This window comes from Parasteatoda tepidariorum, chromosome 6 (assembly GCF_043381705.1).
Source record: "Parasteatoda tepidariorum isolate YZ-2023 chromosome 6, CAS_Ptep_4.0, whole genome shotgun sequence".
In the NCBI taxonomy this organism is placed as follows: Eukaryota; Metazoa; Arthropoda; class Arachnida; order Araneae; family Theridiidae; genus Parasteatoda; species Parasteatoda tepidariorum.
The window spans coordinates 29,015,262-29,034,796 of record NC_092209.1 but is presented as its reverse complement, the minus strand read 5'-3'; the positions used below and the strand labels follow the sequence as shown (position 1 = coordinate 29,034,796).

At 27.5% G+C, this 19,535-nt stretch overlaps 1 protein-coding gene across 25 annotated transcripts in view; it reads left to right on the top strand.

Annotated features, from left to right (window-relative positions):
• LOC107448298 (TEA domain transcription factor 1 homolog scalloped) overlaps positions 1-17,617 on the top strand; it is a 111,980-nt gene extending 94,363 nt beyond the window's left edge. For all 25 annotated transcript variants that reach the window (XM_071182159.1, XM_071182158.1, XM_071182172.1 and 22 more), the window contains 7 exons: positions 86-126; positions 1,108-1,288; positions 1,381-1,443; positions 3,583-3,749; positions 7,015-7,096; positions 9,490-9,642; positions 11,467-17,617. In XM_071182159.1, coding sequence (XP_071038260.1) covers positions 86-126; positions 1,108-1,288; positions 1,381-1,443; positions 3,583-3,749; positions 7,015-7,096; positions 9,490-9,642; positions 11,467-11,583 — 804 coding nt within the window. In that variant the 3' untranslated portion in view covers positions 11,584-17,617. The remainder of the gene's footprint in view (positions 1-85; positions 127-1,107; positions 1,289-1,380; positions 1,444-3,582; positions 3,750-7,014; positions 7,097-9,489; positions 9,643-11,466) is intronic.
• Positions 17,618-19,535: the final 1,918 nt, after the last annotated feature.

Sequence of the window (19,535 nt, the reverse complement as noted above, 5' to 3'; positions counted from 1 at the left end):
TGTACTTTAGACATTTAATTTTCATACTGTGCCAAAAATTTTGAACCTTTATTTTATTCATTTGATTTTTTTTTCTCTTTCTCAGTTCTGGCAACCCGGTATTACTCAAGCTGGAACTTCAGAAGAGTAAGTTTGAAATAAAGGCATACAATTGCTTTTATAAATTTTCTGTTCTAACTTCTAAATTCTGTTATAATTGTTATAATATTGAGTCTCCACTGTCAACCAATGCTATTTTGTGTCACTTTTCCCGTGTTTTCCCTTACATATTCGTTAATAAAATTTTTTTATATAAACTTGAAGCATCCAAATTTAATTTTAACTAATTAACAAAGTTAAAGAAAATAAACTGCTAAATTTTAAAAAAAAAATCCCCTTTTTTTTTTCTTTCTACTATTTTTAAATTTTGGTCTAAAATAACCCTGCTTGGAGTTTCTTTGGACCACTCACTTATTTTAATAAGATTTGAATACAATTTGAATGTTAGACCCCTTGCAGAAGAATCTTCTAATAAAATGATATTGCACATCAGCAAAATAAGTAAATAAAAATAAATATTTTTCGTATTTAAAACATAACGAAAAAAAATGGATTTGAAATATATGACAATAACTTGAATCTTGTTTTTATGATTTTTAAATGCTAAAAATTTTATTCCAATTAGTAATCAATCATCTCTGGGGCATAGAAGTATCCTCGTTTATTTAGGTTAGGAAAGCTAATTTCTTTTTTTTTTTTTTGTTAGTCCACTCGCCAGCAAGAATGTCCTTTACTGTCAGGCTTGATTTTATAGTTTATGTTCATAAATATTTTTAGATGTACTGTCAAAAAACAAAAAAACAAAAGCTTTAAATGCTATTTATCCCATTTAAATCACCCAAAATTATTAAAATTTCCCTATATGATGCAAGCTATATTTTTAGCCAAAAATAAATACCCATATGTTTCGTTTTATTAATTTAGTACAAAAATTAAATTTGTTTTTGTTTTGTTATATGTTTTATCATTACCAAACATGTTCCATTTTTAGCTTTTTCTAGTTTGCTCTTAACTAAATAAAATGTATATTGATATGTTTTAAATGAAAATATTGTTGATTTTTTGCAGCATTAAACCATTTGCTAGTCAGCCTTATGGAATAGGGCACAAACCACCTGTAACCGTTCCCGCCTCTAGTGTTGAGCTCCTTAGTCCGCCATCACCCTGGGAGGGAAGAGCGATTGCCACTCACAAGTTAAGGCTTGTTGAGTTGTCCGCCTTCATGGAGCAGCAGAGGGATCCTGAAAATGTAATTGCCTATAATTATTGTTTTTATTTTTCATTTATTTATTTAGATTTTTCAGCATTTATAAAATTATATATTTATTTTATTTTTTTCAGTATCAAAAACATCTATTTGTACATATAGGAGGCCTGCCAAGTTATAGTGATCCTTTATTAGAAGTAATTATAATTATAATTTTTATTTTTATTTACATACTACGAGCTATGCTATAAGATAAAATTACGGGTCACCACCAGTTGCTGGGCGGCTAATATTACAAAGGCGATTAAAAAATTATCTGCCAATCGCCACTTCTTTGGTCAAAAAAGCATGTCACCTGCATTTTATTATTTTTTTAGCATTGAATTATTATGAATAGGTTATTATATTCTGAGAATAATTTTATTGACCATTTGTTTCTTCAACTTTTTCTTTATTTTATGTATGAACCTTGTAGTTCTTACCATATTTTGATGAATTTATCAAAAGATATGCTTTACAAATGCTTTACATTAATAATATCAACTGTTTTTTTCTTATTGTTTAAAATTATCTATTTTTAATAAAGTTGCTTCATGCTTTTAAAAGTGGCCACTGTTAAAAAGCCTACAAGCCCATTAAAAAATTCTTAATTTTGCCTTATAGTTAATGCCCAATCTTGATTTTTTTCACAGTAATTTTTGTGTAAAAAATAAATTGCGGGCATTAACTATAGGGAAAATTAGGATTTTTTCTTACAAAGGATTTAATTATTCAAGATGCCAAAAGTTATGTAGTGCATAGTTTTTGCTGGAAATATTTTAATTGTTCACAGATGCACACTTAACTATTATCTTCAAAAATTTATTTTCTAATTTTATTGGAGTAAAATGTTAACTTAATCACATTGCTACATTATCACTTTTTTAAAGAAGGTCCACCTATTTTATCTTATAAAAATTAACTTCTCAATTTAATTAGGATACTCTCTCAAGTTATATCACATTGCTTGATTGCACCTTTTTTTCTTCTGAGTTTGCTTTCTGTTTTTATTAAAGTAAGATGAACTAAATCACTTTACTCAGGAACCTGTTTATATATATATATATANATACAAAAGATATAAAAAAGAGGAATTTTTTAAAGTATTGTTTTAAGGTTTTGGAAGCTCTATTAACAAGCAGTAACTGAATTAACAGCTCCTCCCATTGAATAAACTATATATATATATATATGATAACAGCCGTGGTCGAATGTTCAGGAATGCAGGCAAACAGTTGGATAGAAAATAAAGTTTATTCAAGTCATTTTAAAGAGATAGCAGAGCTTCACATCCTCTATTAAAAACATTTTCAAGCACTGGCGGAGCCCAAATCTTGTTCCGAAATCTGTGTGCTTGAGTTTTTATCATAGGGAAAGTAGCATAAGTTTTTCCCTCTATTGTTTTAGGTCTCAGGGAAAAAGGGAGACATTAATAATTATAATTGGTCTGTTAAAAAATTGAGGGACTTAAGGTCTTTCTCACATTACCATGAAAAGGAGAATTCAAAAGTGTTAGTTAATGCGAAACTTTTAGCCAAAAATAAAATAAAAGACAGTATGTGAACATTAAAGTGTGAGAAAGAGTGTTTAGTTTAGAATAATGACTTTATATATATCAATGCAGTTTCATACACTCATAGTCAAATAAGTTTGTTTATGTAATATAGTAAGTTTTTGATTTGAAATTATGTCTGCTTTAGTTCTTCCATTTTCTCTTATTTTTGACTTATCATTTTGTTCCAGCTAGGATAGATAAAATAGCAAATAGCATTAAAATGGTCAAGGGGTTAAAAATGTAAAATATAGATAAGAGTTGATTATAATATTTGAATTTACCAAGAATACCAATTATTATAGTTTTTCAGTTATTCCTCCAAGCCCTTCACATCTTTTACCAGGATCACAGAAAGCTTTTAAAATTTGAGGACAAGTCAAATCTCAAGAATTTTTTTTTTAATGTCCTTATTTTAATAACTTATAAATGTAGCAGCAGATGAATATAAACGACATAACAAATGATACTATTATTTATGTAAATTCAGCATAAAAACTTTTTTTTCCTTAAGGGGTTTGAATTTACTTCTCTCAAAAATATTTGGATAGGTCTAATTCAGCAGAGATGGCCCCTTTTCCGATGGTACTTAAAAATTTTCTGTTCATTTATTTTTCTTGATCTGTCTTGTGCTCACAAATATTATAATTTTACCCCTTGAGATTTTAAGTTGTTTTTCATATTGTGAGCTATTTTGTATAAGCAATATTTGAAACTAAAGTTGGTTTAATCTATTTTTTCCTAGGCTGTTGCCATTCGGGAAATCTATGATAAATTTCCTGAGAAGAAAGGTGGTCTGAAAGAGCTTTATGACAAAGGTCCACAAAATGCTTTCTTCTTAATTAAATTTTGGGCAGACCTTAATACAAATATTGAAGATGAAGCAGGTGCTTTTTATGGAGTCAGTAGCCAGTAAGTTTTCATTTACCAATTTAATATTGTTTTACTAAAAGTTTTAAAGTTGTAATTTGTGTACATCAAATGTTTTATAGTTGTGTATTCCTTTTAAAAAAATTATGTATTACTTTTCAAATTTTAACTTTTTTTTTCTTTCAAATTTTAAGAAATTTTTGTTCATCAAAATTAAACTATCTTTGGCAATATTTAATTTAGATTTAAGGATTTGTGTGAGAATGGTTTTTGCATAATATTAGTTCTGAATAATAATTAAATATGCATGAAAGTAGCAGTTAGAGTAAAAATAGTTTTTGCATAATATAGTTAAAGTACAATGCTGGAAGCTGTTGTATTGTTTGTCTAAAATAAGAACTCCTCCAGACATTCATCTGGACCTGTGGCGGTGACTATGGTAACGAGGTATGACTATTTCAAGTAGGGGTGCGGGGTCACTGTTTTGGAGTGGTTTCGACTCGGGTCAGCAGGAGAAGGGGAATCTTTTTCTTCGATCTATTGTGTTAGTCCTAGAGTGAAGCTACCCTCTCTAAAATGCACCATTCTTGTTTCCATAGCACCAGGCAGTCGCAGACTTTGTGGCGGGAGGAGTTCTTAGCTTAAACAGACTATAGTACAGAGAACCTCTTATCCGGAAATCAGAAAACCGGAAAAAAAGTTTAATAATTTTTCCCGCCATTTTTTTAAAGAAAAGTTTTTTTCCTCATAAGATTTTAGGATTTTTCTTTCTTTTTTGAAAGATGTTTACCTTACCATCATTTCAGAAATAATCATTAGTGTATTACTTTATCGTTTTTTCTTTTTAAGATTATTTCTAAATATTATTATTTTTTTTTTAGTTGGGTTTGACAATAAAAAAACAGGTTTTTGTAGCGATTCAGAAAACCGGAAAAATCGGTTCCCTACTGTACTATAGAATTCTTGTATGTTTTGTAAACATTATCAAAACTATGTATAAAAATAATCATATATGAGTAATTCAAGCCGGCCAAAAATCAGAATTCTTCAAGGTTGATTCCGGTGTTAGGTAGAGTTGTACACTTTTTCCTACAATCTTCTTGATTGCTGTTGACTGGATTATGAAGAGAGTATCAGAGAATATAAGATGGACCCTTGCTGTTTATCTTTCTGACCTTGATTTTGCAGACAACTTATTCATGCTGACCCACACCCTTCAAGACATGCAGGCAAACATTTTAAATGAAAAAAAAGTGGAGTTTATTCTTAATCAGAATGAAACTACAGTTATAAAAAGGAATCCAAAACAATTAAATGACATATTCTTTAAAAATAACTTAACTGGAAGAAGTAAATAGTTTTACCTATCTTGAAAATATAAGTAACAATAGCGGAGGAACTGATGGAGATGGTACTTAATAGATACAAAGTCCAAAGCAGTTGCATTATTCTCAATAAATTCTAAAAAAGCAAAAAGTGTAACTGATTCAAAAAATTAAAATTTTTCAATACTAATGCTAAATTTGTCCTACTGTATGTGTTAGACATGTGGCGCTGCAATAAAAATAATGTAAAAAACTTATTCATTAACAACAGTTTAAAAAGAATCTTACCAGTTCATAAAAATTTGTAGTGCAGAAATACGTAGAAAGGCAAAACCGAAACCATACTGGAGATTAAAGTCTTAAATGGAAATGGATTGTTCATGCTTTACATAAACCTGAGAAATTTAAAGTAAAACAATGTTTTGATTGGAACCATCAGGGAAATAGGGAAAGAGTTAGATCTAAAAATACTTGGTGAAGGGCGATTATAAAGGAATTGAAAACAGTAGGCAAGACATGGAAAGAGGCAACATATCTAGCCACATATAAAGAGAGAGAGCTAGAAAAGATGCCTTATGCTCTTATTCGGAGTGAAGAATATGTATAATGTAGTTTTGAGTAATACAGTAGGGAACCGATTATCCGGAACGATCAGGACCATCGATGTTCCGGATAACTGATTTTTCCGGTTTTCTGAATCGCTACAAAAAGCCGTTTTTGTATTGTTAAACCCAACAACAACAAAAAAATTTGGAAATAATCTTAAAAAGAAGAAAAAAAGATGAAGTAATACACTAATGATTATTTCCAAAATGATGGTAAGGTAAAAATCTTTCAAAAAAGAAGAAAATACCTAAAATCTTATGAGGAAAAAAAAAAAAATTTTTTTTAAATAGCGGGAAAATTTATCGAATTTCGTTCCGGTTTTTTGGTTTTCCGGTTTTCTGATTTCAGGATAACGGGTTCTGCACTGTAGTTACATTATATAAAAATAGATGAGTAAATCGACCAGTGAATTAAATATCGATCATAGCTTGTTTTCTTACTTTTTTTAAAATCTGTTATTTTGGTGGATGACAGTATCAAGATATTTGTCATAAAATACAAAAGATATAAAAAAGAGGAATTTTTTAAAGTATTGTTTTAAGGTTTTGGAAGCTCTATTAACAAGCAGTAACTGAATTAACAGCTCCTCCCATTGAATAAACAGAAAATTTACCTGTTAATGGACAGGTAATTTGATATTTCGAAAGACGCTGCAACCGGTTGGGAGATGGCCTGAAGGTCAGACGATCGGAAGGTAGCCGGCACGCTCCTCGTGGGTGTCGTCTGTGTCCGACGATGACTCGTGGTGTCGCTAAGCCCTCTAGGGCTTCCCTGCCTCCTCTTTCAGAAGCGGACAAGTCTTTTTAGTGACTTATAAGTTATATAAATACCTGAAAGCAAAATTTCTCCTTTAATTGAGACATATAATGCTTATTATTTTTAAAACTTTTGACTAGGTCAAATTTTACATGTACAGTGCGCCAAAAAAAACTGGACCACCACGAATAGCTTTTGATCTAATGATCGGATCTTCACGTTCTGAACTCAATCTTAATAGATCAAGGAATTGATCTAAGAAATTTGCTAATTAATAAAGGCAGTCGATATTTTAGGTTACAAAAGCAGTCACAAAAAGCGTACTTTATCTGAATAAGCGTACCTTTTTTCGACGGATTTGTAATATAGGGGTAGCCGCAAAGTTTGGACCTCTTAATGTTAATTTTACTTTTTGCATATTTTGTTATATCTCACAAACTTTTTAAGCAAATTCAAAAAATTTTGCACACAATTATAAAATTACTTTATCAAAAGATAATTCCATGCAAAAAACATCTTTTAGTAAATATTTACTATTTTTTTCTAATATCAGATTTTTTAGTTGATAGTAAGATGATTTTATGAAATTGTTTTCTTAAAAACACTAATTCTTCTTCTAGGTATGAAAGTAATGATAACATGACTATCACCTGCAGTACTAAAGTTTGCTCATTTGGGAAAAATGTAGTGGAGAAAGTTGAAGTAATTATTCTTTAAAATAGCATTTCAAGTTTTCTTGTGTTTGTTGCTTGGAGAGTTTGAATTTTTTTTCCATAAGAAACCTAATTCGTCCAGGAAATTGAAAAAGCAACAAAATTGAAGAAACTTAAAATGACCAATATATTATATAACATTAATGATTATAAGAAAAGCTTAAATTTAATATAATACCTGGAAACTAACGGTTTTTAGCATCAAATTTTTAAAAAAATACTATTTTCCAATAGTTTATTTTCGTCTTATGCAGTTTTGTTTTGCTATTTATGCATATTTTAATTTCTTGAGAAATTCACTCAATTTATTTTTCTTTGAAATTGTTGCTTTTTAATTTTCACTGAAAATTAGATATTTAATAAATTAATGTATCATTTTTAATTAATGAAAATTAATTATAACAGGGGTCGCATTCCCCCTAAAATTCATAAAATTCCTAAAAGTATGTGCAAACCCTAAAATTCCTAAAAATCTGATAAAATTTTGTTGGTGTTCCTAAAAAATTAGAGTTATAGGCTAAATATAAATAAAAAAGCAATAATCTAAAATATAAGAATTTAACTACATTAATTAAAACTGTTTTAATTTTGCCACATGGGAATTCTGATCCTGAGAGAGGTTTTTCGATAAATAAAGCAATGCTTAATGTGAGTCACCATGAGAATATTATTATGTCTCTTAGACTAATCAAAGATACCATTCGAAATTATGGAGGAGTGTTGAAGATCACCACAACACTATTGAGGGCAGTAAAAGAATCTCACAAATCATATCAAGAATATTTTGGAAAAATGATCATGATTAATTTGTTTTTCTCTAACTTCTAATATAAATCGCTGATTTGAAATCTAATAATATCACACAATAGTTTTTCTTAATAAAGTAAGGTAAAGGGTAACAATAAAGTTTTGATTAAGAAGGTAAAAATTAAATAAAAATCCAAGTTGGTGTTAATTTATTTTTTCTCTTGATTTATTCTCACTTTTGCCTGTTCGAATTATGCACTTAATTTCTGATAGGTAATATGTAAAGTTGAAATTTCATTTTTACACTTTAGAGATTTCATTCTTGACTTAATAAATTTCAGAGCTTTATTTTATGGCTTGCAATTATTTATGATATGTGTGGATGAATTGTAATAATCTTCTGTTATGTAATAAACTACCGTGTGACCTTTTTTTATCCTAGCAAAATCATATATTACCCTTAAAATTTACCTAAAATTTTTTTAAAAAAGTTCCTAAAATTACCCTAAATTTTTAAAAAACTTTGCTGCTACCCCTGTTATAATTTTAATTAATGTTTGAAAATTAATATTTTAAACTAGATTACTATTGTAAACTGATTAAAACATTTCTTTAATGTTGGATATTTATTTTTGAAAAGGAGTTTCTTCCACTTGGGTTGCTAAGAAACATATTTCTTTTAGTCGGTTTTTTTCCACCATGGAATAAGCTTTGCCATTGCTGGTTGCTTGTAATATTTGTAATTATGAGGTAATAAAAAAGAATTATTACAAACACAAGCATACTGTGGCATAACAAAATACAAACTTTTTGCTGTTCTTTTGCTTCTTTACATAGACATTGATACCTCGCTCATGATACAAAATCAATTTCAAGAAGCTATCTTCATAAAAATAGATCCTTAATTGAGTAAAATATTCGATCAATAATATTGTGTTTATCCTTACTATAACAGGAGATCTATTCGACGCATTTCCTTAAACCCTATTAACTTTGAGGGTGTGTACAATGAATGAAGTTAAAAAACTTCTGTAACTAATAAAGAAACTTTATATTATTTATTATTTTATCTTCTAAGAGGTTACAATTTTAAAATCTAAGCAAACCAAAATTGATAAATTTATTTGTTATTAATTCTAATGCTCTAAAAATTTCAATTTTTTTTTTTTAATATATAGATTATAAATACTTAGGTGCAAGTGTTTGTGTTTTTAAGTTCTTGTATCTAGAAATTATTTAGGAACAAATTAAGATTGATTTGTTTCTGACTAATATTACCATGTTGAGTAGATAAGATATGTGCAATGATTTATACAACAAAAAATTCTGTAAGACACAAAGCCTTGTTTTTATTGTAAAGCCTTGTTTGCATTAAGATATGCTGTATTTTGTTGCTTAACAAATGGATTAAAATACATATCTATTTTTCTGAAAATGAGGGTTTATAACGCATTTTATTTATGTTCTTTATTCTTAAATAACATTCTTGTAGTCGATTATACTATTTTATGTTTGGTGATCACAAAATGTTCTAGGTTTACATTGTTGCTTGAATAGTTTCTAGTTATTTTTAGTTTTTTAACTTTCATTAAAAAGAATATTTTTAAGAGTTAACATCTTTTATTTTTTGTCCAGACGGAGTATGCAAGATTTGAAAATGGAAGGTTTGTGTACAGGATTCATCGATCTCCCATGTGTGAATATATGATAAACTTCATCCACAAGTTAAAACATTTGCCAGAAAAATATATGATGAATAGTGTGTTAGAAAACTTTACAATTTTACAGGTGAGAATATTAATATTTAAATTAGTTTATTTTTTCTACTTTATTGGAATAATGATAAAAAAGTATGAATAAAAACAAAAGTTGCAGTGGAATAAAATACTGTGACTATATACACTTATGGAAATAGTTTTTGATGAATAGCCAAATGAATAAATTTTTTATCTTATTGTTGTTCTTTTTATTACTGATAGCTAGTTTAGGAAGTTCACAAATTTTATTTGTATTGGGAGTACAAATTAGTTCGGTTTGTTTTTAAAATTTTTTTGTGTGGTCAAAAATGCATTTATTTCCCTACAAAATGAATGCACAGATTAATCAAAGTAATGTCCATCGCTGGCTACTACTTTTTCCCACTTCTTAGGCAATTTTCGAATTCCGTCTCGAAAAAATGTCTCTTCTTTTGTGGCGATCCAAATTAGTAGCCAATTTTCATTTTCTGCAAACGAAATGAACTGGTGACCTGCCAAATTGTGCTGCATCCGTCGGATCAACCAGTAATCAGAAGAAGCTATGTCCAGCGAATACGACGGGCCCGGTAAAATATCCCACTCGAGCGTTTCCAAATAATTTTTTGCGATATGAGGCGGAGCATTATCATGCAGAAGAATAACTTTGTCATGTTTTTGCTCATATTCCGGCCGTTTTTCTTGTACTGCACAGCTCAAATGAATCAATTGTAGCCTATAACGACCGTCTGTAATTGAATCGCCAAGTTGTAGCAGCCCATAGTGTACAACACCATTCACCATTCTTGAAACTTCGAAATCATTCCCTACATGATTTATCAGTTGGAGCATTGTCACCATAAACTTCTACAAGTATTTGATGCACTTCAGCTGCACTTTTCTTGCAATTAAAGCAGAAACATAAAACCTCCCGCAAATGGTGCTTCGTTACCACAAAACTTGACATACTCAACAAAGTAAAAAACAGGGTTTTTATATGAAACTCAAACCGATATAAACTGAATATTATTAACAGATGTCTAACCTCTCTAAAACCACCAAAACCAGCTGTCACTATGAAACATTTGTGGCGTAACTACCACTATGAAAATTAAACATCAATTCACTGGTATAAGACATGCTAACTTGATTCAATCACAAGGTACCTTTTGATAGATAAAGGTTGGCATCCGGACGTGATTTGAACATGCAGTAACGTTCACTTCAATCTGGTAACGCCAACTTCGTTGGATGATCCACATTGAACAGTTGACTTGCTACTTGTGACTGCGACATAATCAATCTCCTTACGCTGTTGCTGCTCAGTTTCAATCATACACACCGTACAATGTATACACTCGACTGCTAAAGACAACAGAGAAACGAACACAACCGTGAAGTTAATACACCTCTCACTTTCAGCACTAAAAAAAAGAAAGCGGTGACTCTCTCTTTCGGTCTTTCATAAGTACAGCAACTAGTGAGATCTGTTCATTAATTTCTATCCCTGATAAAATTCTGGTGGGGGAGTATTGTGGCGTAACTACCACTACGAAATTTAAACATCAATTCACTGGTATATAAGACATGCTAACTTGATTCAATCACGAGGTACCTTTTGATAGATGAAGGTTGGCATTGTCGATAACTCCGCCCCCACATTGGTGACCCGGGCGTGATCATAACAGCCAGAGCCATCTTCTGAAAACGGACCGAACTGATTCCCAATAATTAAAATTACAATAGTTGATTTACTTGATTGTTGTTGATTAAGCTAATCCTGAAATGTTTATATATGAAATTACTTTATCAAAATCATATGCTCAGCAGCATTTGTCTTCTATGTAATATTGTAATTTTTGCCATTTCTATTATACAGGTAGTGACAAACAGAGATACTCAAGAGACACTGTTGTGTATAGCATATGTTTTTGAAGTTTCAACGAGTGAGCATGGAGCCCAGCATCATATCTATCGACTCATCAAAGACATTTAATTTCGTCCACAAAAATAATCATTGTCGAACATCACTTCGAGTGCCTCTCTTTGAAACGGTTCATTGCCTTGTAAATAATCATCAATCTCAATGACTTCTGAAAGTGATTATTTAAATCACTTGTTATCAACATAGTGACTTATTTTTACATGTTTAGAAGCAGCATCTATATGTTTTTAATTGTAAAAAAAAATATTAAAAAAAATACAAATTTTTTCATTCCTCATCACAAGCATCGAGCAGCCACGCTTTTAACTGCTCAGAATAAAAGACATTCACATTTTTGGACGAACACCATTGTACATATTTTTGTATTAGATTTTTTTATTATTATTTTTTTTTTCTGTTCAAGTTTTAGCTGTATCTTTCAACTGTTGATTTTATGCTCTAAAAAAAGAATTGTCCACAAAAAGTTTCTTGGCAGCTAAAATAGTACATTTTTAATGTTTTAAAACTGGTCTGGTTAAGGCAAAATTCATTTTATAGAAATTTGATCAAAATGCCAGGATCAAAAAAATTGAGTGAAATTTGTTGTAATATATACCATGCAGTAAATTAATGAAGGGAATTTTAATATAGTGTGATTCGCCTTTAGTATTAAAATTTGTTTCTAGTTGTAAGTTGAATGTATCAGTATTTTTAATTCAAGAGTTTTATTTAGTAAAAATAAAATTCTCATACATTGGATGACTTATAAAACACTTATACTGCCTAATATATTCAACTTTTAACCTCTTTTGTTTAATTTTCTATAAAGCTTTTAGTGATTTTGCTGAAGAATAATGGACCAAAGATTTATTATAAAATATTGAAGCAATATTTGAATTTTATAATTTTAATAATAATTCATTACACTGATGTTCATCTAAAAAATTTAGTCAAATAATTTAAAGTTATTATTTAAAAAAAAAAAAATGAAGTTACTGGAATTTTAAAAATTGAGCCTGTAAAGCAATTATTTTATTTAAAAAAAATTGTTATTGAATTTTTTTTCTTCAATTTTTTATTGTTGCTGTATAGTAAAAATCTGTTATTTATTATATTCAATCCCATTTTTTTCATTTGATGTAAAAAGATCTCAGTTTGTTGTTTCGTTTAAATGTCAGAATGAATGAAAGTCATAAGTAAACAAACTTTAAAATCTTAAGTGTTTTCTCATTTAAAATGATTTCAATGCGAAATAGCAATTACATTATATATAATTTCATACAAATTGTTTAAATGACATTAAAAAATATTTTAGATTTAAAAATTATCTTCTATGCTTTAAGTTTATAAGGCATTAAAAATTTTAAAATTATTATCAATTATTAAAATTTTAGAATATATATTTAAAAATGTAAATATTTTAGAGAATCTAAAACAAGTTTTAATGCTTTTATTTATAATAATTTGCTAGGCATTAAAATTTTTATATTGATTTTCATTTTATATTTTTTATGTGTTGGTAAAAAATTTTAAATATTGTAACTCTAAGAAATATCTTGGATGCTTTTATTTTTAAAACATTTACAAAGGCATTAAAATTCTAATTCATTTATTTTATCTTATAATAAAAAATCTAGAATTTATGATGTTCACATATTTAAAAATGATTTAAAGCATTTAAATTTTTAGAAATTAAATTACTTTAAACAAAAAAAAAAAGTTGTTTTGCTTCTATTAAAACAAAATAGAATTTTAAAGAATCAAAATTTTTGTTAGTAATTCTTTTGGAGATGCTGACTGATCCAGTTTTTTCCTAATTTTCAATCTTTATTTGCCTCATTTAAAAAGAAAAAAAAGTTTTGATTAAATTTTTTTATTATTTTTCTTTTTTTTATATTTATGATGCAAAGCTGTGGAGCGGATAGTTGAAATGATCAACTCCAAACTTTTCTCAGAGTTTGACTGGGACTTGTGCTACTTAAAATACCCAGAAAATAATCTAAATTAGTACTAAGTTAATTTTAAACTATACAAGGTGTCCCATGATTATTGGGATAATTTTTAAGGGGAGGTTGGGTGCATCACAAGGATTCAGAATTGGGACAAGAATCTATCTCAAAGAAATTCTTTTCTTTATTGAGTGATTAGAATTAAAGTATTTGTAATAAAATTATATTCTCACATTTTCGTTACTTTAATTTTATAAATAATTTAATAAATTGATTTAGAGATAATTTATAATACAAATAATTGTCATAATATTCGTTTGAGGAGAATTTTTGTTCATACATTTGCAGGGTGTGTAGCATTTTTAAAAAGTACTTAAAGGTTCTTATTTTTTTACTTACATTTTTTAAAAACCCTTTATAGTGCTTTTTTTATTTGGGGTTTGTAAAAAGTGCTTAATTTTCTATCTTTTCAAAGAGATTTTTTCTTTGCCGTGCCGATTGTTGCCCAATTTTCTCTGCAATATTTCTCAGAAACTAGTTATTTCATCATGATTATGTGAAGTTAGTGAAAATGTTTTTGAATTTTATTGATTTTATGTTCATAAATTAGGAACTTTAAACGACAGAAACAAATAATTTTTATTATTGCACAGATCCTAATTATAATTTTTTTTTTTTTGGAAAGTGATTAAAAATATTTTTTTGGTGCTTAAAAAAGTACTGGGGTGCTTATTTTTTGATGAAAAATCTGGCTACGCACCCTGATTTGTAATTTTATATATATATATATATATTTGTCTAATATTGTCAAAAACTTCTTTTCTTTGTACGGCCTTACCCTTAACTTTTAAATTTATGAGAGTTAACTTAAAATGTTTCTGATTTTAACTTCTGCAAAATTATCTTTTAACTCCACATCCCTGGTATGAGCTAATTGCTTTTTTAATGGAAAGTAAGTTTACTGAATATCAATAAGCTTTAATTGTTTACATAACTACAGTAGTACTTATTTTATTGCTTAGAGAGTTGTAGTGAGTATCAAATATTTCATTGCATTTACAGAATTTCATCTCCACTACAAAAAGAAAAAAGAACTCTTGAAGTGTTTCCGTATTTTTTGGCATCTCTATTTTATCTCAAAATTTAACCTTTTTGTTTATTTTGTATCATTTGACTTTCATATTCTGGTACAATATTATTCCCCTTTGAAAAAGTAATTTGTTTTTAAATATTGTATTCCAAAGACTGTATAAAATTTAATGTATACATAAGTTTCCTTTTAAAGTTAATATAAGATTAGGTGTACAAATTGTGTGGCATATTTTGATGGGCAAACTGTATATTTAAGTGAAGTGCCTTCAAAAATATTTTAATAGTTTTTCAATAGTAAAATTAATTTACTTAATTACTGTATTATGATATTATAATAACTGTTTTTTGCCAAATATATACTTCCTGAATAAAAATGGAGTACAATTCATTTAAACTTTTTATAAATTTGTAATTTATCTGAAATCCAATGTATTTTTTGCTACATATTTTCAAGATTTCAAATTCTGTAATTTATGAAATATTTCTAATAATTTTTTATTGATTGTTAAATTAACTTTCATTTAAAGAAAATGTGTAACATGTCAAAGACATATTATCATTCCGAATTTGGAAAGAATATTTCTTTATTTTGTATTATCAGATTCATTAACTGAGCAAAAGATCTGGGTATAATTTGTTTTTCAGATGTTTTGTGTCCCTGAAAATAACATATTTTGTTTGTTCAAAAATAAATCTTATTGAGTACCTGAAATAACATAGAATATTTTTTTTCTTTTTTGTTCAAACATAGATTTTTTTTTTGTATCCCTAAACATTGTTTAGATATTTGACGATAAATTGTAGAGCAAGTTCATTTAATTTGAGAAAAATTAGTTATCAAGTATGTTGAACCAAGCTATTTACAAAACATGTTTATCTGTTGAAACTCATCTTATTAAAATGCTTGATAGAAAACTTAGCATGTGCTTTAACATAGAAAATTGTGTGTTTCCGAGATATCAAGATTTGTTTAAGTTTTTCCACTAAGCACCAATCAAAATTAAATTTAAAATATATAGTTTTGATTCGTTATTAAATTGCAAGAAATATAAGTTATCAAATTACAAGTTAATTAAATTGAATGAACAGGAAGGAACAGGATGTTTTTCCTTTTGATATTTATTACCTGAGAAAAATACCAGCTCAAACAAAAGATTTTTTCAACCAAAACGAACACAAATTTTGCCAAATTTAAAACTAATTATTCTTCTATAATAATTCAAACAAATCATAAGAATGTCCGAATTTTTTTTTTTTACCAGATAACATAAACTAGCACAAATTAATTCTATTAAATTTAAAATTTAATTCTATCCTATTAAGATAAGATCTTTTTTTTTTAAATAATTTTTTCTGTTAAAATAATGAGTATAATTACATTGGTTTTTCTTACAATAGAACACAATATACTCATCACATGACTAATATTTATTGTTGAATGTGATAATAAATTTGGTTGAAAAATTCTAATGTATTGAATCTGGTAAAAAAGTTTTACAAATATTTACAACTTTAAAATTTGGTAACCGTATTCAATAGAGCGTTTTTCCTAATGAATATTATTAATAGTTATTTAATAATTAAGAAATAGCTTTTATATGATCTTTCATAGCCATGGGTGCCACTCTTAAGTCCTGGAGACTGAAAAATCAGTAGACTAAATTTAATCAATTGATCTCTTTTCCATTAGGTTTTATTTAATTAATCTTTTTTTTTTTTTTTTTGCTATAAGAAAATAAATGTGAAATTTTTTTTTTGATAAAATAATACATTTCTAGTTGATTATGATATAGGAGCCATTATCATGAAAAATTACATTTTGAAGTTGATGAGCTATAAATTTCAAAAAATTCTGGTAAACAATGCTGGACTTTAGGTCTTAAAATTCTTTTAAACTGGCACCCATGTTCATAGCATGGAGGAAGAAAAGTTCTATTATTTGTCCCTGTGTACCATTTGTACTAGATTGCAATTATAAATAATTTAAAAAGTTGTTTTAATATTTAATATAGCACTTTTCATTTTTTTTTGCTATAAAAAATACATTCTTAATAATAATATCTAATAATAAATTCTTTAAATAATTTTTTATCTATAAAAAAGTTTTTGCAAAGAATTGCTCCAAATTGTGCAATAAAATAAAAACAAAAATGTAGAAAAATTCAAAAAAACTTTAAAAAAAATTTTTTTAACATACTAGTTTTCTTGTGTGTAAAAATGAGAAAATTGATTTGCCAAATCTAATTCAAAATATTTTTCACAAATTAGTTAAAATCTGCTGCAACAAAATGTAATTTAATTAGTCTTTGCAAAGACAGGTATCCTCAAATCTACTTTAAAACAGACATTTTCTGTTAAATAGCTCCAAATTTGTTTTTAAAAAAACTTCTTGTTTATTTAATTTTTGAGAAAAATAAAGAAATTGGAATGATAAGTTAGAATTTTGTTTTTGACAAAAATTTAAACTTTACGGAATCAATGGCATTTCATAATTTCTCATGATCAAGTGTCTGAATTTTATATTTTCATAATAATTTTTTATGAAAGAAAAATGAATAAAATATGTGAATAAGCAGTAATAAAATGAATGTGATTGATTAGTAGTGACATTTTAAACTCATCTCTTTAAAATAAATTTTCCAAATTTATTTTTTTAGGAAGTGACAATTATGTTAAGTTTTTTGATGTTTTTTTAGTAAGTATTTGTGTATATTTCTTTTAATATTTTGTTAAGTTAATCATTTTCTGTTAATGTAAAAATTGTATCGGAATGTTTACTTTTAAAATTTGTTTAATATGATTCCCTGTAAAATAAATTTATAAGTGAAATACAAAAATATTTGAAGAAAATCTAAAATATTATTTCTATGTTAGGTAATTTAAAATACACCAATGATTTGGTTTTTTGTGATTTTATGTTCAAGCTTTGACAGCTACTGAATTATTTATTTCGAAATTGGTTATGCTTGTATCTGCTGACTTTAATATGTACAACTTATGAAAAAGTGAACAATTTTGAAAGAGAAGTTTAAAATACCTCCAAATAAATAAACTTGTATTTATGATAGGTGAGTCTTCATTTTGTATTTACTAGTTCTCATAAATAAATATATACAGTAAAAGTCCTTTATAATGACAATTTCCAATAGCAAACGGAATTGATATTTTACTAATCAATAAATCATAGAAACTGTAACACATAAAACAATAAATATGAAAATAATTTCTCAAAAAAAAATTTTATGCCAACCAAAACAATCAATTCACTGAAAATAAAAATTTCTTAAGAAAAAGAAAAATTCAACAATAAATAAGTTTCCGAAATATAAAATTTAACATATCTGTTAAACAATGAAAATAAGATAAATGCAGAAAAAATAATTATTTCAATTGAAACATCAAGTATGAGAAAAAATGTTTTTTTAAAATTATAATCATAATCTATTATTTTTATTTATTTACATGAGTGCTTTTTTTTATTAATCAATAAAATTTAAAAAAATAAATGTTTTATGAGTTTTGCAAAAAAAAAAAAAAAAAAAAAAAAAAAAAAAAAAAAANAAAAAAAAAAAGAATGCCACAAAGGATACGTGAAGAAAGTTTGAATTAGTCCAAGAAGATATTTTGAAAACCGCAACATCACAGATATGAAAGTTAATAAATAAAAAATTAGCTTCTTCTTTAAGAGGAATCGAATTTCTCCTTGAATGAGGCATGGTGAGAACAAATCATTGACGATACAATTCAGAGCACCACAGGGATAGGCATATCTAAGCTTTCCAAAAGTCACTTGTAAAGGAAAGGTATGGGATTTCAAATCGAAAACTTTTTAATGTCTATCAGGAGTCCGATGCAGTTTTTCGTTTTAAACCAAGGAGGGTATTGAAGCTCTGCTCTCTCGCAGCATTCATCGCCTTCAGAACGTGGACATAACATGCAGCATACACAAATGGAAAGTTGATCGTTAAATGAAGTTCCACGTAGGTACCATTTATATAAACGAAAAGTTTGATGATTGAAGAATTTATTTTTTGTTAAAGATACTGGATGAATTACGAGTTGAAGAAGAATTTGACTGATAAATTTCCAATTGTCCATTTGAATGAGATAATCCATATTTTTGATGAACCTTCTTTCGATTGATTTAATTTCAAATGAGATATTACATATCTTTGATGTACCCCCTTCCCTACCGTTTTATCCTGACGACTTATAAAGTCGTTGCCGAGTGGAAGGATTAAAACAAGTCTTAGGCAGGGAAGGAGGGTACAAAATTTATTTATTAATTATTAGACAGAGAACGTTTATCAAAGTGGTCACGAAATGTGCTCCTCAATAGAAGCTAGGGAAAATCTTGCAAAGTAAATCCATAAAATGTTTCATTTTAGGGAATAAGGGAAAACTTAGTAATTGTAATTGGTTTATTAAATAGGTCGCGCGATTCCCGCAAATGGGAAAATGTCTTACTTTTAATTAATGCATATTTGAGCCAAAAATAGATTTAAGGACAGGATGTTAATTTAAAAGTGTAAGAAAGCGTTTCGTTTTGAATAATGAATTAAGAAAAGGATTTACGGAAAAGGAATAATATAAAAAGATTAATTAAAGTTTTTTATGTTACTTATATATTCTTTTGACCAAAACATGATAAATCTGGTACATAATATAGAGTTATATGAGGTTGAATATTTTGCGAATTTTCTATACTTGTTCATCTCATTTTGTTCAAAAATAAACGACTCATAATCTTTTTGTAGTTGTGGCATCCATTAATAACAGTCAGAGGCGCAGCAAAGTTAGTTATTTTTGAGAGGGGGAGAAGAATTTGACCGAATCATATCAAACAATCATTCTTTTTTATTTAATAAATTTGATTTAAAATGTTCTTGTTCATCATAAATACCTTATTAATTTAAACATAAAAAATTCATCTGATAATCATTGATGTAGTATTCAGGGATGAGATTTTCCCGCTTTTTAGCG